This window comes from Lepidochelys kempii, chromosome 3 (assembly GCF_965140265.1).
Source record: "Lepidochelys kempii isolate rLepKem1 chromosome 3, rLepKem1.hap2, whole genome shotgun sequence".
In the NCBI taxonomy this organism is placed as follows: Eukaryota; Metazoa; Chordata; order Testudines; family Cheloniidae; genus Lepidochelys; species Lepidochelys kempii.
In genome coordinates, this window is record NC_133258.1 from 211,084,362 (window position 1) to 211,109,412 (window position 25,051).

The window sequence follows — 25,051 nt, forward strand, 5'->3', positions numbered from 1 at the left end:
GCACTGACTCCATGGAAGGATCAAGCCTCTCGCATTCGGTCTCAGAAAATGCTGTAAAGAAAACCCTGGCTAGGTGGATTCCTGGGACTTGGCAGAGGCAGGCCAGGGAGTGAATGAGAGACGAGCTCTTGATGTGCCTGCTGCGGATAACTGTGATACCAGGGCAAGATGCGTGCAGCTGGGAGGCCTCAGCTGAGAAGCTGGGACTGGCAGCCTGGTGAGCTGTTGTGCATTGCTGGTGGAGCTGGGCCATCTGGGAGAACCAGGGGAGCGGCACGAACCCCCAGCCTGCTTTGCCAGCGTCGCTGCACCCAGAGGAGACAACTTGGAAGAAATTGTAGTGCTACCTATGTATTGAGTCTGCTGTGGGCAGCTGTCTTGTCTAGGGGTGTGTGCCTGGGTGGAAGATGAGAGCCTTGTTTTAAAGTCTCCTTGTCATTTGAGCAACAGGACCCAGCTCAAGTATCGGAGGGGTAGCCGTGTTAGTCTGGATCTGTAAAAGCAGCAAAGAGTCCTGTGGCACCTTATAGACTAAAAGAGCATAAGCTTTCCTGGGTGAATACCCACTTTGTCGGATGCATGTAGTGGAAATTTCCAGAGGCAGGTATAAATATGCAAGCAAGAATCAGGCTAGGGATAATGAGGTTAGTTGAATCAGGGAGGATGAGGCCCTCTTCTAGCAGTTGAGGTGTCAGCTCCTAATTGGATTCCAGGCCCAAGTGAGATCCCCTGTTATTTGTCTCCACTGTTTCTTCCCAAACACTACCTTGTATTGCTATTATAATATAAATAAAGCCCTGAGTGACAGCAGGAATGCAGAGGAGATGTGGTGCTTTCTAGTTAGTGTCTGTAAGAAGAAAGCTCCTTCAATCCGAAAAGTCAAATGTGACAAGCCTAGGTGAGCTCCTGTACCCACAGCACACTCAGCCATGCAAAGCTTGATTCACAACACAGCGTATTCCACCAAGCAGCCACGACAGCGTGGGGACGTTGCTAAGAGAAATCAGAACTGACAGCATGGCCTGAGGCAGCATGGCCCTGTGGCCTAGAACACGAGCCTAGCGTGCAAGTCCTGCCTCTGGCCTGCTTTGGGAAGTTTCTGTCACCCTGGTTTCCTTTCTCACCCTTTGTCTATTAAGTCTCTGACCCAAAGCGCTTGCAACCTCTTTCTTACTCTGTGCCTACATAATAGATCCCCAACCAAGTTTGGGGAACTTCTGTACTGCAAAATATTATTGATAATAAAATATGTGACTGCTGGGATCAATGAGAGGGGGAATTCCTCTTAAATCAGAGAGTGAGTTATGACAGGATATTGTCGTTTGTATAGCTATAGTGCCTAGGAGCCCAGAACTGCACTGTGCTAGGCACTCTATAAACACAGCACATAAAGGCCATCCCTGCCAGGGATATAGCCAGTTCAAAATAAGGCACCCACCCAGTTCTTGTCTGCCACATAATCCACATTCATTTATTAACACCCCTGGCATTTCATACTGCCCGCTGTGCGGTACATGTCTCCCCTGGCTTCATTCTGTAATGGAAATGTGCTGCTGGTTGCACACTGCTGAGTTAATACACTGTGTGTGAAATAGGAAGCTGAAGTTTATAAAGGACTACAATTTCAGTGTACACTAAGCTGTGTCAGAGTTCTATACATTTTCTCATTGTGTGATGTACTGGTAGAGAAGGAGAATATGGCTAGGAATAGAGTAGAAAGGATTGATCTGTTTGGTGTTCTAGATATTGTGACAGGGCAAGGCCAGATGGCTATAGAAAAGTAGTGGGAGATAGATATATTAGCTCCAGGCTAAACAAATCCCTGGTGCCAGGATAAGTTAAATGGCAGCTGCTCCAGGTCAATTAAGACACCTGGGGCCAATTAAGAACTTTCCAGAAGGCAGGGAGAATGCTAGGTTGATTGGGACACCTGAAGCCAGGCAGGGGCTGGCTAAAACTAGTTAAAAGCCTCCCAGCCAGTCAGGTGGATGTGCATGTCAGGAGCTGTGGGAGGAAGTTGTGCTGTTGGAGAGACTGAGTAGTACACACCAAGTCAGGCACAAGGAAGGAGGCCCTGAGGTAAGGGTGAAGTGGAGCTTGAGGAAGTGGGGGCTGCTGTGGGGAAGTAGCCCAGGGAATTGTACATGTCATGTTTCTAAAAGGTCAACTACCATAGCTGATACTATTAGGGTCCGTGGGCTAGAGACCAGAGTAGAGGGTGGGCCCGGGCTCCCCCCTTTGCTGCCCCCCCCAATTAATTATTGAGACTGGGAGGCAACAGAGACTGTGCAAGGGAGGATAGCTTCTTCTCACCTCCCTTGCTGGCTTATGATGAAAATGGCTCAGTAGACTGTGACCCTTGTCTATAGAGAGAGAAGGGTTATGTGGATGGACACAGTGAGCCTCTGAGGCTAGCAAAATCTCCCAGAAAACGTGGGACCCACGGAGACAAGGACAGAGCTTTGTCACAGTATAAAGTTTCTGTAGACCTGATAAGTTTCTGTGTTTAATTTTATTATGTAGCAGTTAACAGCTAGATTTTTTTTTTTGGGGGTAGTGAATACTGCTGTAGTTTGGAAATGTTACAGCATACTGGAAATGAATTTCTGGAATAGGATGTAGAATTCTATAATCTCTCTAATTCTGATATTTGGGCATTTCATTGGTGATCCATGCTGGCTGCTCTGCTAGAGCTAGAAGGAAGTTCACAGTAGGTCACGGCTCTTTTTGTCTTGTAACTACCACTAAAGATTCTGAGTTTATAGACTGGGATTTTCAAAAGAATCTACATAACTCAGGAGCAAAAGTTATACAATCATAGAAACATAGGGCTGGAAGTGACTCCGATAGGTCATCTAGTCCTGTCCCCTGCACTGAGGCAGGACTAAGTATTCTAGACCATCCCTGACACATGTCTGTCTAACCTGCTCTTAAAAACCTCCAATGATGGAGATTCCACAACCCTCCTAGGTAATTTGTTCCAGTGGTTAACCACCCTGACAGGAATGTTTTTTTTCCTAATATCTCACCTTGCTGCAATTTAAGACCTTTACGTCTTGCTCTGTCCTCAGTGGATAAGGAGAACAATTTATCACCCTCCTCTTTATAACAAACTTTTACGTACTTGAAGACTACTCTCATGTCCCCGCCTCAATCGTCTCTTCTCCAGACTAAACAAACCCAATTTTTCTTGTAGGTCATTCTCTAGATTTTTTTTTTTCATCATTTTTGTTTGTCTCCTCTGAACTTTCTACAGTTTGTCCACATCTTTCCCAAAGTGTGGTGCCCTAGCTGAGGCCTTATCAGTGCTGAGTAGAGCGGAAGAATTACTTCTCATGTCTTGTTTACAACACGCCTGCTAACACATCCCAGAGTGATGGTCTTTTTTTTTTTTTTTTTTTTTACAGTATTACATTGTTGACTCATATTTAATTTGTAATCCACTATAACCCCCAGATCTTTTTCTTCAATACTCCTTCCTGGGCAGTCTTGTCCCATTTTGTGTTGGTGCAATTGATTGTTCCTTCCAAAGTGGAGTACTTTGCATTTTTCCTTATTGAATTTCATCCTATTTATTTCAGACCATTTCTTCAGTTTGTCCAGATCATCTTAAATTCTAACCCTGTCCTTCAGAGCTCCTGCAGCCCCTCCCATTTTGTAGGTGCTCTTGAAAATCCCACTCATAGTGTTCCCCTATTTCAGAGTGATAATTACATGTCATAACAAGTGAAGCCCACAACTGATATTTAATTTGCCCTTAATCTGAGCGTTTAATATGCATGATTTAAAGTCTGATAAAGTTTCAAATGTATTCTTTTAAAACATATATCTGTACAGATTGCCTTCTCCGCAAAAAAAAAAAACAAAAAAAAACAAACCAATGCTACTTACTGCGGAGTTCAAAATCTAATGTCCTTGAGTTGTCTTAAGTAATTTCCTTCCATTCTGAGCAAAGCTGTCTATCTTACATTTTATTATAAAGTTTAACAGAAAAACAAATAGTGAACAGATATTTTTCCCTGTCCTTCAGATAAGTAGGCACTTCAAACATATTTATTAACAGCTCTGATTGTAATGAATGTTATGGTCTCATTGTCTTATAAATGCTGGCTCAATATCAATAACTACATAACACTGAAGTGACAGATTAATGTCTCTAGCCCCTCTTATGGGGGATTCCCTTTTTTTAGTCATTACATAACTGAGGTATCCTGATTATAGGGAGAAAGTTCCCCTATGTCTTAAATGGAGAACTTGATAGCTGTTCGCTTTCATGTGTGATTCATTTAGAAGAGAAAGTTTTATTGTCTTTCATTGTATCTGGAGACAAAACTTTCAGGTCATGACTTCACTTTTAAAACTCCATCCTCACAAAAGCTCTTGGATTTTTATTATGTGTATTACAGTAGCTCTGAGAGGCCCAAACCAAGATCAGGGCCCAATTGTGTTGCACAAACACAGTAAAAGTCAGCTCCTGCCCAAGAGTTTACAGGCAAAATAACCTAATCCAAAATAAATTATTTATCGCATCCCTTATTATAGCAAAGGCAACCACAGGTGTGCAGTTATCATTGCAGTAATAGACATAGTTTAGGATGTGTCTGTATGTAGAAAGAGAGAGACCAAATTTCTATTATATATTTGAATATACACCCATCATTCACTCAGAAAAGTTGATTGATAGAGATGATGAATGATAATCCTAATGGAGATTTAATACTTTTTTAATAATCAGAAATGAGGCATTTGGGATCAGATTATAGGCTACCTAGATCTGAATGTATCAGGGGGTAGCCGTGTTAGTTTGTGTCCACAAAAACAACAAGAAGTCCGGTGGCACCTTAAAGACTAACAGATTTATTTGAGCATAAGCTTTCGTGGGTAAAAACCCCACTTCTTCAGATGCATGGAGTGAAAATTACAGATGCAGACATAAATATACTGACCACAAATATGCAGCCCTTCTCCCACCACCCCATTCCATCACATTTAGCTGCTGCAGCACTTTGAAAAGAGGTTTTTCCCCACCTTGGGGGTGGGGCGTGTGTGCTTCCTCCTTTACCTTCCCTACACCGTACCTTGGGAGCATGGCTGTTTGTTAGTGTGCGCCCCTCCAGCCATCTTATGTGTGGGCACTCCCATTGGCTGCACCCCAGGGCCTCTGTGCTGCTCTCTCCTCCTAATGCTGCCAGGAGGCAGGCCTAGGGGCTCTTCTGTGTCATCTAACAGGGGGATGGGGGCTTATTTCTGTTAGCATACATGGGGAGGGGGAGAGATTTAGTTGTCTGTCCCCATGCAGTCTCCCTACACAGAGATGGGTGAGAGTCCCCCTTAAAATCTTGCACTGGCTTCTACAATTGGGGTGGGGAGCAGACATTGAGCATTTTTAACAGTGTTGCCAGGTCTTGTGATTTTTTTTTTTTTTTAATCATGATTCTGGCAATATTTGATGTTTCTTAAAGCCCAGCCCCTGGAGTCTTGTGATCACAGGGAGAATCTCAGCCTTCATTTAAAAAAAAAAAAAAAAGTAATATTCTAGCTCTCTTGATTGCAGAGACAAACTTGAACCTGTGACCTGAGCACACCATGAAGGCTCAAAACCCAGAAGGAAAATAATAATCCCAACAGCATTATTATTTAATTAACTAATTAATTATATTAAATCTCATGATTTTGGGCGGGCTTGATTCATGGTTGTTTTTTCTTTTCTTTACACTTGGGGTTGGCAGTAGTGCAGCTGTACTCCAGATGTACAGCTAGGAGGAACATCAAGCTTGGACATAACGTGTTTAGAATATATAGGCTAGCTCTCTGTAGCAGTGTGCTTATTAGATTCAGGAAAGTTAATACATGATTCATGGAGTTTTAAGGCCAAAAGAGACAATTGTGATTGTCTGGTCTGGCTTTCTGTATAACAAAAGCCACAGACAGGTTCCCCCAGCCAGTCATTCCTGCATACCTTGCAGTTGAGCTACAACATGGGTGACTAAAGAGCAAAATGTTACATTTTTATTATTTTTAGGGTTGGAAACTTTCTCTTGCAGCAAAGATGCCTGGTAGTTGTTTGGCCTAACATCTCAGAGTGGGTGCATATGGCTCTCTAAGCAACCTAGCAACCTCTATCCTAGCTCTTCTAGAGAGGTTCATTATTAACCCTCAGAAAAATGACAGACAGATCCAGACCAATATTGTGACAGCCACACTCAGATTCATTTTTAAAAATCTGTTTCATCATCTCCCTAAAGATTTTAACTGTGCGACAGCTCCACTGCCTCACAGCTCTCTAGATATTTTAAAATGCCTGTTGCAAAATTATAATGCTAGCAGAGATGTGTCTAGCCAGCCCAGTCTTTGTGGGATCAGCTAAGAACTGCACAGGATTCAGACTTAAATAAATTCCCCACCTCCACCCCAGTACATAGCAGAGTTTGTTTGGAGTTTCCTTTGTTGTCTACCAAGGTAATAAAATCAAGCTTCCTATTATTTATTTCTACCATATTAAACATTGTGCTTTAAGGTGCATGTTGAATGAAGCACTGCTCTGTCCCACCTGAAACATGGGGATGCTGTTTGCCACAGTTTGGTCCTGCATGTTTGTGACTTTCCTCTGCGTTGCTTTCCCTCTCCTTGTCTTCTGTCCACCACTCAAAGTTGCCGATTGATGCTGCTGTGGTGTTTCAGTGCAAAATTTTGTATGTGCAAAATTGCAAAATCTTGAAGTGTTGAGTGAGACACAGATTCCATAGTTTGATTTGTGAAAAACATTTAGACCCACAAAGTTTGGAGGGCTTATAAGCCAGGTGGAATGAATCCAGGAAAAATATCCTACAGAATGTAGCTGGAAAACTTTCACCAGTTTCAACTGTCTCTTCTATTCTAAAGCTTAATCTCCTTTATACCTCACTGGGTGTTAATTAGAGCTGGACAAGATTTTTTCAGACTGCATTTTTTAGGCAAATCAAATATTAGTTTGGGGTCAGCCAAAACTCTTCACAACTTCATGTATAATTCATGGGCTAGTTTCAACCAAGCCAGGCCATTTTGATAATGTTGAAGTGAAACACTTCATTTCAATCCAAAAAACCTCGTTTTGCTTTTCATGCATTTTGACCAAAAATTCCAGGGGAGGAGATTCACAATATAACCAGAGGAGGCGCGGGTGCCTACCTTTACAAGTAGGCTTAGCAGAATTCTACTTTTACTTTTTTGTTTAGAAAACTAATATCAATTTTCATTTTTTTTTTTTAATTTTTAACCATTTTTATTTTTACAGTTCCAGAAAATTAGGGGGCAGGGTTGGGGTTTGGGCACCTGCATGGCCAAGGTGCAGGGGAGGTTGTGGTCCTGGCCCTGCGTAGCAGAGACCACTGGCCAGGACTGCAAGAAGGAGGAGGAGCCCATGAATGTGGGATGCTGTGAACATTTTCTGTCTGGGAACAGAGCCATTCAGCAGTGAGGTAGCTTCCTCTGCACTTAGGGGCTCGTCCTTCTCCTCACATTCCTGGCCAGGGTCTCAGCCTTCCTTGCACCTGCAGGGGTTGGATGTCACTAGCAACTACCATTTATGTTGTTCATGGGGGTGAACTTTCCACTCCCACTCCTCCCCCGAGCGACCTAAGTTGCACCGGCCTAAGCACTAGTGGGCACAGCGCTACGTCGATGGGAGAGCATTTCCCACCGACATAGCTACTGCCACTCACTGGGGTGGATTAATTATGTCGATGGGAGAGCTCCCTCTCGTTAGCATAGAGTGACTACATGAGAGATCTTACAGTGGCGCAGCTGTATCAGTACAGCTCTAGTGTAGACATGGCCTAAATCTACTCTAGCAGTTTGTGTATCTTCCCTGGTCACTTGCTTTTTTTCCTCAAGATTCCTGCAAAGCAAAACAAAAATTTTGGGGTTGAAACAAAATGGACTGTTTCATTTTTGGCAACGTCAAAACATTAGTGTAGTTTAGTTTCTACTTGACATTTTTTCAACTTTTCAACTCAACAAAAACTTTTGAAAAGTGTAATCTCTATTCCTTTTCTGGAAGGTATGTTGGTTTGTATGGGTGGTGTATTTGTGTTTTCTAGTATTAGCTTTTTCCTCCAAAACCAAATGCTATATTGGGCAGCCAAATTCTCAGTCTGGCATCCTTCCATACCAACACTAGCAATTGGTGCTAGAAAGCTGCTTTTGTTATGTGTGGCAACAGAACAAAAACTAAACCAGAAGTAGCTCCCAGTAATTCTTTTGTTATGTTGTTGTGCCACCATTTGAATGCAGTTTTAGTTGGTGCTCACAAATAAATACATAATACATAGCAACATCGTTTTACACTCCTTGTAGGGGTCTTTATACATTTTTCCTTTTAAATTAAACACAAAAGAAGTGCCACCATTGCATAAAGAGATATGGAAAGGAAAATGCTCACACAGGCAAGCAGTTGGGGCTTAAGAAAATTGCACACCATTATTACAATACTTATAGCCTTCCTAACAACAAAGAGACCCTTCTCCTGACTCTCTAGATAAAAGGTGCTTGTGCAAACATTAGAGCTAGTGCAAATAGTTCCTTTAAATTAGGTATATTTGACCAGCTAGGACCTGATCGTTCACTGACTGAAGTCAACCTGAGTGTCCTCCTTGGCTTATTGCCCCTTTGATTTCTAAGGTCCTGGAAGAACTTATTCCTAAAACATCTGCTGCTCTGCCTGCGTTCTTTATTACTGGAGGCAGCATATAGCATTTCAAAATTTCAGTGAAATTAACCTGCAACTCTGTTGCACAGACTGAAACTGCATTGCAGGAAAATGATGAGATGCAGATTCTGTGCTTGGATGCCCATGTGCAGCTCCTGTTGCTAGCCACACACACCTAAGGGAAAAGTTGGATCTCAGATGTTTAAAAGGACAACTGCAAGTTACCCCTTCAAGCGCAAGCTAGTTGTTAATTACCACTCACTACATCCTTAGGATGCCCTGTTGCACAGTTTGGTTTAGTGCAGTTTAGCTCTCATCAAGGTCAATGCAAATACTCCTATTGATTTCATTAGGAAATGAATACAGTCCATAAAACTTTGGGCGAGTTGTTTAAGTTTCAGTTTAAGGAATTTCTGACCAGCACAAAAGTTGTGATCTGGTGTATTGTACAACTCTTGGTGTAGGAGAGGGGAGATATAAATGCCACCACCTTTTGCCATTGTGATTTAGCCAAGTGACATCATTACATTTGTTTTTCCTTTGCACGCTGAAACATGAGTTTCTCCCTCTTTGCAAGAGCTTCTCTGCTCTGTCCTTGTGGAGCAGCTGTGACTAGGTGTTCTGTGTACCTAGAGCTACATACACGTAGGCAGTGGTGAGCTGGAGCCAGTTCCCGCGAACCGGTTGTTAAATTTTGAAGCAGTTTTAGAACCAGTTGTTAACCCGCTTCCCCGCAGGGGGCGCTGAGGCTTTGATGAGCTCTGGCCAGGAAGTGATGCAATTCCTCCTCCGGCCGCCAGGGGCGCTGCGGGAGCCATGTGGGCTGCCACCTGGCCCTGGGCACGAGCCCTGGTGCTGCTGCTCCCCTGGCCCCGGGGCTCCCGCTGCTGCCTGGGGGGTCCCCAGCTGCTCTGCTGGGCCTGGGCTCCGTCCTGCTGCTCGGGCCACTCCGAGCCGCTCTCCCCGTGAGCGCCCAGCACCCTGCCTGCAGCCACCCCCTGCCTGCAGCCACCCCCTGCACCCGCTGCCTGCAGCCAGCCCCGCACCCCCTGCGCCCTGCCTCCAGCCAGCCCCTGCCACACCCCCTGCCCTGCCTCCAGCTGCCCCTGCACCCCCTGCCCTGCCTACAGCCAGCCCCGCACCCCCTGCCCGCAGCCAGCCCCGCACCCCCTGCGCCCCGCCTCCAGCCACCCCCGCCACACCCCCTGCCCTGCCTCCAGCTGCCCCCGCACCCCCTGCCCTGCCTACAGCCAGCCCCTGTCTCCAGCCACGCCCTGCACCTCCTGCACCCCCTGCCCGCAGCCAGCCCCTGCCACGCCCACTGCCCTGCCTGCAGCCAGCCCTGCACCCCCTGCGCCCTGCCTCCAGCCAGCCCCTGCCTCCAGCCACCCCCGCCACACCCCCTGCCCTGCCTCCAGCTGCCCCTGCACCCCCTGCCCTGCCTACAGCCAGCCCCTGTCTCCAGCCAGCCCCGCACCCCCTGCGCCCCGCCTCCAGCCACCCCCGCCACACCCCCTGCCCTGCCTCCAGCTGCCCCCGCACCCCCTGCCCTGCCTACAGCCAGCCCCTGTCTCCAGCCACGCCCTGCACCTCCTGCACCCCCTGCCCGCAGCCAGCCCCTGCCACGCCCACTGCCCTGCCTGCAGCCAGCCCTGCACCCCCTGCGCCCTGCCTCCAGCCAGCCCCTGCCTCCAGCCACCCCCGCCACACCCCCTGCCCTGCCTCCAGCTGCCCCTGCACCCCCTGCCCTGCCTACAGCCAGCCCCTGTCTCCAGCCAGCCCCGCACCCCCTGCGCCCCGCCTCCAGCCACCCCCGCCACACCCCCTGCCCTGCCTCCAGCTGCCCCCGCACCCCCTGCCCTGCCTACAGCCAGCCCCTGTCTCCAGCCACGCCCTGCACCTCCTGCACCCCCTGCCCGCAGCCAGCCCCTGCCACGCCCACTGCCCTGCCTGCAGCCAGCCCTGCACCCCCTGCGCCCTGCCTCCAGCCAGCCCCTGCCTCCAGCCACCCCCGCCACACCCCCTGCCCTGCCTCCAGCTGCCCCTGCACCCCCTGCCCTGCCTACAGCCAGCCCCTGTCTCCAGCCACCCCTGCACCCCCTGCCCGCAGCCAGCCCCTGCCACGCCCACTGCCCTGCCTGCAGCCACCCCCTGCACCCTCTGCCTGCAGCCACCCATGCACCCCCTGCGCCCCATCTCCAGCCAGCCCCCGCCTCCAGCCGCCCCCACACCCCCTGCCCTGCCCGCAGCCAGCCCCTGCCGCGCCCACTGCCCTGCAGCCATCCCCTGCCTCCAGCCACCCACGCCCCCCTGCCCTGCCGCCAGCCCCCGTCTCCAGCCACCCCCTGCCCGCAGCCACTCCCTGCCGCACCCCCTGCCTCCAGCCTCCCCCGCACCTCCTGCCCTGCAGCCAGCCCCTGCTGCACCCCCACCCTGCCTCCAGCCGCCCCTGCACCTCCTGCCTGCAGCCAGCCCCCGTCTCCAGCCACCCCCTGCCTCCAACCAGCCCCTACCGCACCCCCTGCCCTGCCCACACCAGCCCCTCACCTGCAGCCAGCCCCCTGCTGCACCCCCCACCCACAGCCAGTCCCCTGCCGCACCCCCTGCCGTGCCTCCAGCCACCCCCGCACCCCTTGCCCGCAGCCAGCCCCTGCCTCCAGCCATCCCGCACCCCCTGCTCGCAGCCAGTCACCCTCTGCCTCCAGCCAGCCCCTGCCGCACCCCCTGCCCTGCCTACACCAGCCCCCGTCTCCAACCACCCCTGCACCCCATGCCCGCAGCCAGCCCCTGCCGCACGCACCCCCTGCCCTGCCTGCAGCCAGGCCCTGCCGCACGCACCCCCTGCCCTGTCTCCAGCCAGCCCTGCACCCTCTGCCTGCAGTCAGCCCCTGCCGCACCCCTTGCCCTGTATCCAGCCAACCCCTGCTGCACACATCCCCTGCCCTACCCGCAGCCATCCCCTGCCTCCAACCACCCCCACACATCCTGCCCGCAGCCAGCACCTGTCTCCAGCCAGCTCTGCACCCCCCTGCCCTGCCCGCAGCCAGTCCCTACCTCCAGCCAACCCCGCACCCTCCTGTCTCCAGCCAACCCCGCACCCTCTGCTCTGCCTGCAGCCAGCCCTGCACCCCCTGCCTCCAGCTAGCCCTGCCCCACGGCCCTGTCTGCAGCTGACCCCACATCCACTGGTGCCCTGTAGTTCTCAGGGCAGTAACCCTGCACATCTGCTTCAATGAGGGGGACAGGGAGCAACTGGGACCCACACATGGTCACACCCTAGGGTGACCAGGGAGCAAGTGTGAAAAATCAGGACGGCGGGGGGGGGGGGGGGGAATAATAGGAGCCTATATAAGAAAAAGACCCCAAAACCAGGATTGTCCCTATAAAATCGGGACATCTGGTCACCCGAGCATACCCCCAGGGAGTAGCGGGGACCCACACATGTGAAACGGAGCTCATTTCTAGTTCAGGCCCATCTTTTTTAAAAAGAACTTTCGGCAGGGTTAACACACACCCGTATTTTCCCGGACAGGTCAGACTTTTTGGTTCTTAAAGCGCAGTCCAGGAGGAATCCTCCCGGGAAAATACGGATGTATGATAGCCCTGTTGGTACAAAAAATACATACTGGGGCACATCCCTTAAATCAGAACTTTTTATAGGGAACTGGTTGTTAAGATTTTGGCAGCTCATCACTGCACATAGGGCCATGGTGTAGGAAACAAAAGAAGAAAAAGAAAGTAATGGCCTTAACTTTTTCATAAATGGCCAGGAATTGTGGGTGTCTAATGAGAGGCACCTTAAAGAGAACTGATTTTCAGAAGGTCTGAGCCCCTGCTCTGACAATCCCTTTAAGCTGTCTCTTGTTGGGCACACGAAATCACTAGCTGCTTTTGAAAATCTAGGTCAGTGTTCCAGAGGAAATGGACTTGACACAGATGTGAACCTCCCACCTCTTGGCTAGTGCCCAGAGACCCTGACCAAGATTGAGGCCTTAGTGGGCTAGGCGCTGTACGTATCCAGAGTAAAGATAGTCCTGCCCCAAAGAGCTCACAGTTCAGATAGACGAGGGATAAAGGTGCCATTTACAATCCCCATTGTACAGCTGGGGAAATGAGGCACAGAAATCAAGTGACGTACCAAAAGTCACACAGGGTGTCTTTGCCAGAGCTGGGGATCATACACTGATCTCCTGCATCCCTCACCTGCCTTCACCATAAGAGCATCCTTTAGCATCTCTGCTCGACTAGTGAAGCCTGGCTACAGTTAGTCAGCTATGATTCATGGAAGCTGTTTATTGCCTTGGAACTTAAATTTCAATACTGAGGAATGCAAGCCGTGCTGTCAGAGACCCTTGAGTAAGTCAGCATGTTACCAGCCCATCAGACCTGTCAGCATCCTCTGCCTGGAAAGCCATGGAGAGTGGATGTCAAGACAGACTAGAAATCAAAGTCTAGAGCATTGGGAAGAAGGGAAGTACACTGACCATGAGTCACGACACACCTCCCAGATTGACGTAGTAGGCTAAACATTGTCTCTGATCCCATTAAACTAGTGCTTTGGGCAAATCAAAGAGAAATTAGAAGAGCAGCAGCCTCCTGAAGTCAAGAGGGGGAAATGTGCCAGATTTGTTTCTGCAGATTCTCTTTGTATGTAAAAGAGACAAGGTGGGTGAGGTCACGTGTTTTAAGACCAGCTCTGTTGGAGAGAGAGAGAACCTGCTCTTCAGGTCTCTTGTGCGTTGGTGTGTTAGTGCATTGTGCTGTTGGACTAAATCCCACCCTGGAATTCTCAGCTCAGCAATGTGTCTTTCCTGCCAGGCAGAAGTTCAGTACCCCTAAGAATTCAGACCAGTTAGGCAGGAGGCAAATCACCCCTTTACCTGGGGGACATGCTGACAACTCAGCATGACAAACACCCTTAAAACAGACAGAACTGCTGCACCTTTCCACTTCCACAGCAGACACACAGTAACTCAATGGCAGATGGTTAAGAGATTGCAAAGGATACATCCTGTGGAGGATAGGGAAGCTGACCAAAACAATATTAAATATTATTTGTGTTTCATGAAGACCTAGACAGATGAGATCAGAGCTTCATTATGCTAGGTGCTGAACAACAGCAACAACAAAAAATTGCAAGAGACTTTTCCCCAAAGAGTTTTCAGCCTAAACAGAACAGAGAGACAGAGGGAAATGACTTGCCCAAGATCATGCAGCAGGTTGGTGAGAGGTAAAGTACCGTCACAGGTTTAGTTTGGAGGGGATAACCTAAACAGAAAGACAAGGAAAGGGAGAAGGGATGTTGCTGGGAAAAGGGCAGTGAAGGGGACAGAGCAGAGGAAGCGTGAAGCTGAGATGAAGAGACTGGGAGGGAGTTGGTGGGTTGGAGCAAACAGCTAATCAGCATAGGATAGAGAAAGTCCAGTCAAAACTGAATGTCCAGGGGAATCCAGATTTGGCTGATTTTGCTCCTGCTCTGACCAGCTGGAGTCTCTGGCTGGTTCCTGTTTCTGCATCTTTTCACCAAAGCCACATGGTCGTCTACTTCACCAGACTGGTGAGGGTCTCCCTACATGGTTCTAGGCCCAGGGAGTTGCTGCGGGGAAAGGGTTGGCCCTGGCTAGACCTTGTTTTACCTCTCTCCCCAGTGCAGCAGTCTCTGAAGTTCATTGTTGATAAATGCAAAGGAATGCACTTTGCAGGGAGGGGAAGTATAAACTACTCATAAACCTTACAGCGTTCTAAATTAACAGTATCTGCACAGGAAAGGGACCTGAACATCATTATAGACAGCTCAGCAGAGACTCTGTGCAATGCACAGTGCGATCAAACTACCTAACACACTGTTCACATGCATAAAGTATGTGACGGAGAATAATACAGAGAATTGTCTAATAATGCCTTTATATCAATCAGTGAGATGAAGGGTCGCCTCATCTGGAACACTGTGCAGTATTGAGCACCCCACCTCATAAAGGATATTGCAGAACTGGAGTGGCTCAGAGAAGAGCAACAAGAATGATCAAGGACCTGGGAAAACTCTCATTCAAAGTGGGTTGAAAAGATTGGGATTGTTACCTCAGAAAACAGATGAGCAAGAGGGCAAATGATAAAAGCGTATAGAGTGGTCTAGAGAAGGAAGGTTGGGAGCTTCTGTGTTTGTGCAGCACCTAGCACAATGGTCCTGGGTTATGACTGGAGCTCCGAACACAATTTAATAATTTGAACCTAAAGAAGGTTTCTGAGCAGGTTTAGATTCACTCCTCCCACATCCTTCCTCTTCCAGCCCCATTCAGAACACAAAAAGAAAAGGAGTACTTGTGGCACCTTAGAGACTAACCAATTTATTTGAGCATGAAGTGAGCTGTAGCTCACGAAAGCTCATGCTCAAATAAATTGGTTAGTCTCTAAGGTGCCACAAGTACTCCTTTTCTTTTTGCGAATACAGACTAACATGGCTGTTACTCTGAAACCATTCAGAACACAGTGATCTTATTACCTTTCATTTCAGCAGCTTTATCTTCCTCAGCCCCTGTAACTACACTCTTGGCCATGTTCAGTTCAGTGATACTATTCTCTGGCTTCTAATGTCTCTAATCCTTGAAACAAACCAAGAGCCATCACAGACTCTAAATGTCCAGGTTTTCTTCCCATTAACAGATATTCTTAGTCCTGTTTGGGGTGGCGGGGAAGCTAGTCCCCTCTAGTAATTTATCTGGGGCTTCCAGTGGAGACCAACAACCTGTTTCCCTCCTGGCCTTCAGCTTACACAGTGGATGTTGCAACTACTGCAGTGGTGGAAGAGGTGCAGAGAAGAGCTACTAGATGATCAGGGGACTGGAGGGCCTATTGTATGAGACAAGTACTAAAAGGTCTGGGCTTGTTTCGCCTAGCACAGACACGGCCAAGGGGGGATACATTTGTTCTCTATAACTGCATCAAGGGTAAACACCAGGAAGGGTGGAGCTATTTAAGGTTGAGGACAATAGTGGCACAAGAAGAAGTGGGGATAAACTGACCATGAGCAAATTCTGGCTAGAAGTTAGAAGTAGATTTCTAGCCATCAGATGGGTGAGGTTCTGGAACAGCCTCTCAGTAGGAGTTGTGAGGGCAAACACTTAGTTTGTCTGATGAGAGAGCTGGACACATTTATGAGTGGGATTGTATGATGGGGTTGCTTGTGATGATGGGGGCATGGCTCGGCAGCCCTCAGAGTGTCGCAAGTTTTGTACCCAAAAGATAGCAGTACTACAAAGGCTTAGCAACTCTGGGAAATATAGGCCTCGCTTGCCTGCTGTGCCACAGTCTCTTGTGTGACCTTGGACAAGTGTCATGGGATGGGATTTTCCCAAGTGCTGCCTAGCTCACTTAGGAGCACAGAGCTCATTGGAAGTCAGTGGGATTTACTTTCCTAAATTACTTAAGTGGTTTTGAAAATGTCACCATCATTCTCTCTGGGCCTAACTTTTTTTCCATCCGTAACAAGGGGGTGATAATAACAATAATACATCCCTACTTCGCAGGGGAGTGTTGAGGATAAACTCCATTACTGACTGGGCGAGGCTCAAACAGTGCAGTACAAAGGGCCATATAAGTACTTAGGCAGGAGCCGGACACCTAGCTGTGCATCTCTGGGTTTAATCAGACTCTGGTGTTGTTGCTCCAGGCGAGGATGATGACGATGATGAATGTGGGGAAGAGAAGCTGCCCTCCTGCTTTGATTATGTGATGCACTTTCTGACCGTCTTCTGGAAAGTCCTTTTCGCCTTCGTCCCCCCAACAGACTACTGGAATGGCTGGGCCTGCTTCGTCGTCTCCATCCTAATGATTGGTTTGCTGACAGCTTTCATCGGGGACTTGGCATCCCATTTTGGCTGCACCATTGGCCTGAAGGATTCAGTGACTGCAGTTGTGTTTGTTGCCTTGGGAACTTCAGTGCCAGGTAAAAAAGTAATTTAATTTTCTGACATGATCTCTGCCATCTTCCCCCTGTGCTATGTATTTGGGATTCAGAGGGAACAGGCAGAAATCCAGGTCTGGATGAAGAGCTAACTAGTAACAGTGATGGCTGTGGGTTATTTGAAGTATAGCTTTAGCTTTGAATTTTCAGGCTTTCTAATGTTTTGATAACAACTTGTAACTGATATTTACAGTCTTAACTTCAGCAAACCCAAGGTTTCTTCCTCGGACTAGAATTCTAGTTTCATGGAGTGCAAAAGTAACATGTGTCAATCCACATTTTTGCTTTCTCCACTGCCTGCAGAGTGTTGGGTTTATTTACACCTCATGTAGGTATGACATTAACTGCACTGGATTGGGTTTTTTAAAATCCCCTTAAAACAAAATAGTTACTGTGTCTGGCAAGCCTTTCTTTGTTTCTTTTAGATCCCAAAAGATTTTTTCAGCGCCACTAATATTGGTATATAAGTGAATGGAAAACCAGTGAAATGAGAGTAATGTACTTTTGGCTATGCTACTCTTACTGTCATTTTAATCTGTTGGTGCTACTGATAATAAAACATACAGCTCCAATTTCTGCTATCTGGTATATTGCTATAAATTACTCTGGATTTACATGGATCCACAGTGCATATTTCTCTGACACTCCTGATATTTAATTGGCAACCATTAACTGGGACCCATTAACAAAATGCAGAGTGAAACTTGAGGTTTTCATCTGGCATAATAGGAAATTATGTATTGTGTATTTAAATAGTTAGGACCCTTTTGTGAGTCCTTTTTTCAGTGTCTGTCCCACTGTCGCTAAACATCAGCTGCAGTAGAACAAAAACATGAGGAGGTAAAGGGATGGCCTAGAAAATAATATTGAGAATAGTGTCTCACCCTTATGTCAGTCAATGGTACACCCTCACCTGGAGCCTATGTTTGCTGCAGCTCCACCTTGCCTCAAAGGACAGAGCCGGTACAGAGGGGTGAGGAGAGTGGGCAGCAACCTGGGGAGAGCTCCCTGTGAAGAGGAGCTTTGAGGAGACAGAGAAAAGGGTACACGACAGAAGTGTAAGGAATCAGTAGCCATATAGAGAAGGCTCACCAAGGACTCCCAGAGTTGTTAGCTGCACTGTGCTGTCCATCTCTCCCATATCACAGCCAGATCAGCCTCTACACCTCGTTCATCTCACTCTCCGGTCATGTTCCACAGGACAGGGGCTGCTGGCTGGCTGCTGGGGGTAGGAAGAGAGGTGCTTCCCACTACAGCTCTGGGTTCCCTGTTCCCCTGCAGGGAGCAGAGAGAAGCCTGCCAGGGAAGGAAGGAGCTGCCCAGGACCTGACAGGAGCTTTCAGAGAGGACTGGGAAGAGCAGGTGGAATGGAGCCAATAGCACCATGTTCCCTACCTCCTATCAGCTGGTAACACCAGCTCTGTATTTCAACAAATGATGCTATGTGCTAATTAGAAATGGGCCAAGGAGTCTTGTGTCTTGTTTTTGTGAAACCTCATTAGTCAGGGTTTATTTTTTCCCAACCAAAACGAGGGCTGGATGGGCTCTGAGGCTCATATTATCCAAACCACCAAAGAGGAAGAATGGGTTGGGTGGGATAAAAGATTCCTCTTGTGTCTCATCTCAGTAACAGGTTTGGATCAGCTTTAGTTTTGCAGAACCAGAAATGGGGGAGATGTTGCGCTGCTGTTTATTAATGGGCATAAAGCACCTTGAGACCCTTTTTGAGAAGAGCCTGTTTATGTACCAAGAATGTTACTACTCAGCTGCCTTTCTTTCCTTTCTAGCCTAGTAGCTTTTACATGCCCTTTTTTCACATGCCCTTTAGCAATTCCCTGTCCCTGCATTTTAGTCTCCTGAGGGCTGTAATACTTTAGTCTAATACAGGTTATTGGGCTCCATTCAGGGGTAACTGGGTGGGGGTTTAGCGGCCTGTGCTAGGAAGGAGGTCAGACTAGATGACCTGGCGGTCCCTTCTGGCCTTACACTCTATGACCTCGCTCTCCAAATAACAGATGATGTCAATTACCACCCCCCCCCACAATCACAATGCCCCAGTAACAACATCAGTGTCACTGACTCTAATTGCACTCCCCCCAGGATCCCTCTCCCAGCATAGTCCAACCCTGCCATCCCAGTTACCCAGCTCCTTACAGAATCCACTGGAACAGCTCATGTGCTAGTCAGTGTGAGGAAGGGTATGTGAACTGGGCCCATTGCATTTAGGCATGGAAAGGGACAGACACACAAGCTATTGGTTTGCCATCGAATATGGAAACAAAAAATGGCAAAAGAAAAGGAGAGGTTTAAAAACCAACAAACCTTTGTAGTCAGGCAACAAAGAATTATCTGACACAGCCTCATCAAGACCCACACTGTCCTCTCCATTTCAACAAGCATCCTTTTGAACTGATTGTGTGGATAAAATAAATCCTAGTTTACAAAAAAAGTGGGTTTTTTTGTTTTGTTTTTTTTAATCTTTAATCTTCAATTTTGTGGGAAACTTGGAAACCTAGAAACAAGAATTCCATGTGGTACAATTTTGAGTAGTTCTGCTGATATTGAGGAAAGTAAAGATCAATTTCTTTACAAGTAGTATGTTTTCCCTCCTCCTCCGTATCATAGTCTTAATACCACTCCTATGGTATTGCTAAAATTACCATGGGACTATTCTTGTTGAGACAGCTAAAGCAGACACTTGTTAAACTGGGAGAGATTTGAAAGGTATGCGGCCTATTTTTAGACTATCTAATAGGGTAGAGAGCTGAAATTTGAGAAGACAATTCAGTACCCTGGAAAGTATTTCAAAGAACTAACTCCTCTTTTCCACAGATTCCAAAATACCTAATATCTCTGTAAGCTTTAAAAAGTTTTCCATGCCCTCAGTTTTTCAGTGTAGAAAATTGCTGTATTTTATTCAAACCCCTGCCAGAGTTGCAATCCCATGTTCTCATTCTGAACTTCTGCTTCTTTAATATTCTCCCTTGATCTCTCACACATTGTTCTGCATTCAGGTCCTTTGTTCTGCATGGAACACCTCTGATGAGACCAGATTCAGCTTTGATCCAGATGAATCAAAATTAGGTGGTTGAGTGTGAATAGCTGTTAGAAGTGTTTCTAGTGAAACATCTGAAGAGTCCTCTAATACCTGTTGTTTGGAGATAGGCCTCAGACTGATTAGACTGCCTCAGAAGCAGTCATGGTTAGCAGAGACTTGGCAAAGGGGCCTGAGAGAGGCAAAGAAGAGACTGTTCTTCATAGCATCGTATTATCAGCTGATATAAGTATTCCTATAGTTCCATACTCCGTGGCGTTCTGTCTTCTTTTAACAGACTGAATCAAACAGGGTGAGCAAGGAAGCCTTCATTAAGGAAATTGGAAGTTACATCCTAAGAACCTGGTTGCTCCAGGATGCCTTGTGTCTCCTGTGTCAGAATGTCTCCACTGTTCCCTCCACCCCTTACTATGGGCTGGGCTTACCAGGCATAACTGACATTCAAGAGACCATGACCATGACCACAACAAGTCCAGCTGAGATATATTTTGATCATGCACAGTATCACCAACTCCAAGCATTCAAATATCAGGAGTCAGGCCCTAAAAAATCATGATATTAACTTACAAAAATAGACTGGGGGGCGGGGAGGGTGTTTTATTTGCCGCCTTGTTGTAGAGCATAAAAGGATCACATTTTCAAGCCTTTCACTATAACCACAACAGCTAGAAATTTACTGTATTTTTTTTAAAATGCGAAGACTGTAGGAGCTGGGTCTTCAGGAAAGCCCTAAATATCACAAGACTCGCAATAAAATTGCAAGAGTTGGCAACGCTGCATAAAACCAATGACACGGGTGCTCATACAGGACCCCCCAATGCTAGGGAGCAACCAGGAGTCCCATCAGGTCCCAGAAGGGCTAACAAAACTACATTTATTTTACTGAGCGACAAAACAGAGAATTCCGCTTTTTGTGGGTATGTCTGTTCTTATTTATTTGAAATAACAAGTTCTTTGTGATCCATAGTGCATAATCTAAACATCACTTACAACTTTTCTATGCCTGCAAGGCTCCAGGTGCACACCAGAGGAAAATGGCTGCACTCCACAGCAATGTGGTGGACTCGAGTGCAGGGGGCAAATGCACAGTCCAGTGTTCAATTCAGATGACTTGTAAAGAAAAGCTAAGCCCTTTTTTCTAACCATCATCACTTACATAGAGGCAAAATACAGAACATAAAGTGCCTGGCCTAATAACAGTCTTTCATATATTAAAAACTGCAACTGGCTATTCACAGAACAATGCCTGATCATTTCCATTCTTAATACAAAAATACAGTGCCCTAGTGTTTCTTGAATGTGCCATATCAATTACAATAATCTCATTTCATTGGGCCTGTGGCCACTGTTTGATTAATAGCTAAGTAAGCAAAGTATCAACAGTAGGAATACTTAAACAAAATAGTGCTCATCCCTTTAATGCCACTGCATGGTCCGTTTCCTCCAGTAAAAGCAATTGTTGGGCAAGGTGACTAAATGGGATACGTCCCTTCCTGGCCATGAGTTAGTGTCTCAATATTAGGGAAAAAATAAAGTTGGTGGGTAAGTGACAGGGAAGGGGAGGCTGGGGGCTTGGTTTTGTGGTTAAGGCCTTGGTGTAGAATCATAGAAATGTCAGGGTGGAAGGGACCTTGCAAGATCATCAAGTCCAGCCCCTGTGCTGAGACAGGACCAAGCAAACCTGGACATAAACCCCCTCCCTGACAGGGGTTTGTGCCACCTGTTCTAAAAACCACCAGTGTTTTGAGGAATGCAGTCACTTTCTGCCAAGATTTTCATTGAGCTGAAAACCCTATTTTCCATTGCAAACCAAGTTTTGATAGAAAAATTTCAACCAGCTATATCAGTAAGAAATTTAATCCAGTGCCATGCCTTGAGCTGTTGATGGAACAGTTAAATAGAGGCTTTTTATTGAAACAGGAGATGCCTTACTTGAAAGGCAAAAAAAAATCTGGAGTACACAAAATTTATTGAGCTTAGTCAGACTAGACAGGGTCGCCGGGTACTTCAGGGGCAATTTACAAAGCTAGATGTTTGGGCAAGATGGTGTCAAGCAGAAATATTGCATAGCAAGGTACTGCATAGAGGAATAACCATCTGAGCAGCTCATAGTCGGAAGGGTTCTAACTTAATTGCAAGCACTCAGGAAAAATAGATCAGCCTGGCGTAACTGTTCAATGCAAACTTCTGCTCAGTGGTGATCAAAAAGCCAGGAGGATAATAGGCTTTCTTAAGAAAGGGATGGAGAGTGAGGTTGACAAGATTATAAAGCCAATAAATAAACTGATGCCATCACTTTGGGCACCCCATCTCAGAAGGGAGAAAGCAGAAATAGGAAAGGGCCAGAGGAAGGCAAAGGAAATCATTAGAGGCTTGTAAAGACTTTGGGATGAGGAGAGAGTTTTTAAAGATAGGAGTTTTGATCCAGCAAATGGAGCATGCAGAACCCCATAGAAATCAGTGGACCGAAATCCAGCCACCCATGTAGAATAACTTGCAGGATCAGGTCTTAGACCTATTTAGCTTAGGGAAGGAGACTCAGGAGAGACAGGGGAGAGATGTATAAAATTCCATTACAGAAATCCGTCATTAAGAGCAAGGTAAGATTGCAAACTGAAGCACTCAGAACTCAGGGAATGATATCATGAAAAGCAGGCAGTATTGTAGCCTTGTCAGTCTCCGGTATTAGAGAGACAAGGGGGTGAGGTAATGTCTTTTACTGGATCAGCTTCTGTTGGTGAGCGAGACCAGATTTCAAGCTTCCACAGAGCTGGTTTTCAGGTCTGGGAAACATACTCTGGACAGGGCTACACTTAACATGATGTATTGGCGCAGCTGCACCAATGCAGCTGTGCCGCTGTAGTGCTGAAGTGAATGTGCTCCTACGCCAAGGGGCAAACTTCTCCCGTCGACAGATCCCTGAGAAGCAGTAGCCATATCGGTGGGAGAAGCCCTCCGCCAATGAAGTGCCGTCTACCCTGGCGCTTAGGTTGGGGTAACTGTGTCACTTAGGGATGTGCATACGTACTTACATCAAAGTAATTCTGTAGCTTGGACCAGAGCATTGAGTATGTTTCCCAGACCTGAAGAAGTGCTCGTGTAAGCTCGAAAGCTTGGTGTGCTCACCAGCAGAACTCAGTCCATCATGAAAAGTGTCGGCACAGCCTTAATTCTACCCTCTGACGTGTGTGCATTACAATACAGCCTTTCTCCTACAAGACCCCTGGCTGATTCCCTGAGCAGTCAATGTGGCAGGGCTGTATGGAAAATGCAGAGGCAAGCGTAAGCACAAAGGGCATAGCTATCCCGGTATTGCCTCTTGTACCTTGTCTTTATGCCATCTGATGAAATGTCTTTGTGTCTTTGCTTTGACTTCATCCTTGTGGTTGCAAATCAAATGCACTTATACACCCATGCAACTGGCTTTTCGATATGATTTCTTTTAGACATAAGTTGGCAATTGCCATGCTTGCCGCATGTGAGTGAGTACAAATACAAATCCAGTAGCTATACAACTTGTCAAGAGGCAGATTATAGCATTTAGCCACTAGCATTCAGAGCAAATGCATCATAGCTCTGAGACAGGAGGATGCCTTAGCCAGTTCCCGAGCAGCACGCTCTATATCCATTAGGATGGTGCAGCCTACATCCCTTGTCATGCCCACCTAGCTTCATGGGCCAATGCAGTGAACCAGGACCCAACTCCCTCATTAGGGGGTAGTTTCTGACCCCAGGTACACAAGGGGGAAATTCCAGGGCTTCCTTGGTCATAGGGACTACAATTGTCCCTGGCCTTTGCATGGGCTGTACTGTAGGGAGGGAAGGCATTGGCACAAAGGACAGGCACAGCTAAGTACATAGCATCCCGGGGTGAGGCCCACCAGCCCTGATCCTGCACCACGGAAGTCAGTGGGAGCTATGCCATTAACTTCAAGGAGTGCAGGCTTGGGCCCATTATAAATGTACAACATTGCTGCATAACTGGTGCTTGCTGCTCTTGTAAATAGCTACAGACTACGGCATTTCCTTTGGAAGGCACTGGTGTCTGCAGACGAACAGTGCTATGTCAGAGCTAAGCACCCTAAGAATGTATTCATCCTAAATAGGTAACAACCCAGAGTTTTTAGTAGGGGCTTCACTACCTTGGGTATTTCATTAGGTTACACATTGAAGTCCATGAAGTCTAAAAGAGTGCCTACCCTAGACTAAGGGTCTGTCTGGTTTGAGTAGGAACTCCAGGTAATTTGACCTACAGGCTAGGCAGTGCCTCTGCAGGGTGATATGGACAGCATCTCTCCTGCTGCATGCCACAGTGCACTATGTAGAAAGGATAACAGACCACCGGAGGGAGATCATGAAGTCTCCCTTGTGTTATAGTTCACAGAAATGTGGCTAGAGCCGTTCAGATATTTGCAAAACCCTGATGCGTGAATGTTCTCACTGCAAAGGCCATCTTTCCTCCTACTAAGTTCAATAGGACTAAATGCAGAGTCAAGTACTACTCAACATGAGCAAGAGTGGCAGAGAAATTAACACCATAACATCAAATTTAGCTCAGATCTCTTCCCTAGGCTGGGCTGTTTCTAGAGTCCCTCCCCTAGGACTGCTCAGCACACACCCTAGATCCTCTCTCCATCAGTGTAGAAAAGATTCACCTGCCTCAGTGAGCCAGCAGAACCAACTTATCCCTACCCCATGGGACCATCACTTGCAAGCAGTCTATTACACATCTCTCCAGATCAGTGGTTCTCAATCTGTGGCCCAGTCAGCACACAGCTGTGGCCCATATGACATCCTCAGGGCCGTATAGGCAGTATATATATTGTGTGGATTTGGCCCGCATAACACACAGAGAGTTGCACATGCAGCCCACAATGGTAAACAGGTTGAGAACCACTGCTCCAGACAAACCCACATCCAGGGAATGCTGTCTGGTTTGCTGTTGCCCATGAGAGCCAACTCCCAGAGACCCATGCAGCTGCAAAAGACCTGTCATATGTGTGCTACATTATTGTACAGTAATGTTCCAAGATACTATATCCTGTGGAAGCACTTATTACAGCCTTTTGGGAGATGACAGTACATGCTTGTAGCATTTGTTTTGTGTAAGGAGGACGCCATAAGCCAGTGAGTGACTCATATACAATGGAGGTGCCTAGGAGCTAGTTCTGAGGAAAAGAAAAGGCCTGAGGAGGTGGGGAAACTGCCAGCTTCAGGCAAGAGAACGTGTGTCTGGGGGAAGAGGTCAGGAAGTGTTTTGTCAGGGGTCCTCTAACTCTTGCAGGGAGCTTTGGGAGATGGGATCTTGGTCCAGGTCTCCTCAGGGAAAGCTTTTCATTCCAAGGGTTTG

The 25,051-nt window shown here is 47.2% G+C and overlaps 1 protein-coding gene across 5 annotated transcripts in view; it reads left to right on the forward strand.

Annotated features, from left to right (window-relative positions):
• SLC8A1 (solute carrier family 8 member A1) overlaps positions 1-25,051 on the forward strand; it is a 336,414-nt gene that overhangs the window by 306,427 nt on the left and 4,936 nt on the right. For all 5 annotated transcript variants that reach the window (XM_073339984.1, XM_073339983.1, XM_073339986.1 and 2 more), the window contains one exon: positions 16,353-16,628. In XM_073339984.1, the coding sequence (XP_073196085.1) occupies positions 16,353-16,628 (276 nt within the window). The remainder of the gene's footprint in view (positions 1-16,352; positions 16,629-25,051) is intronic.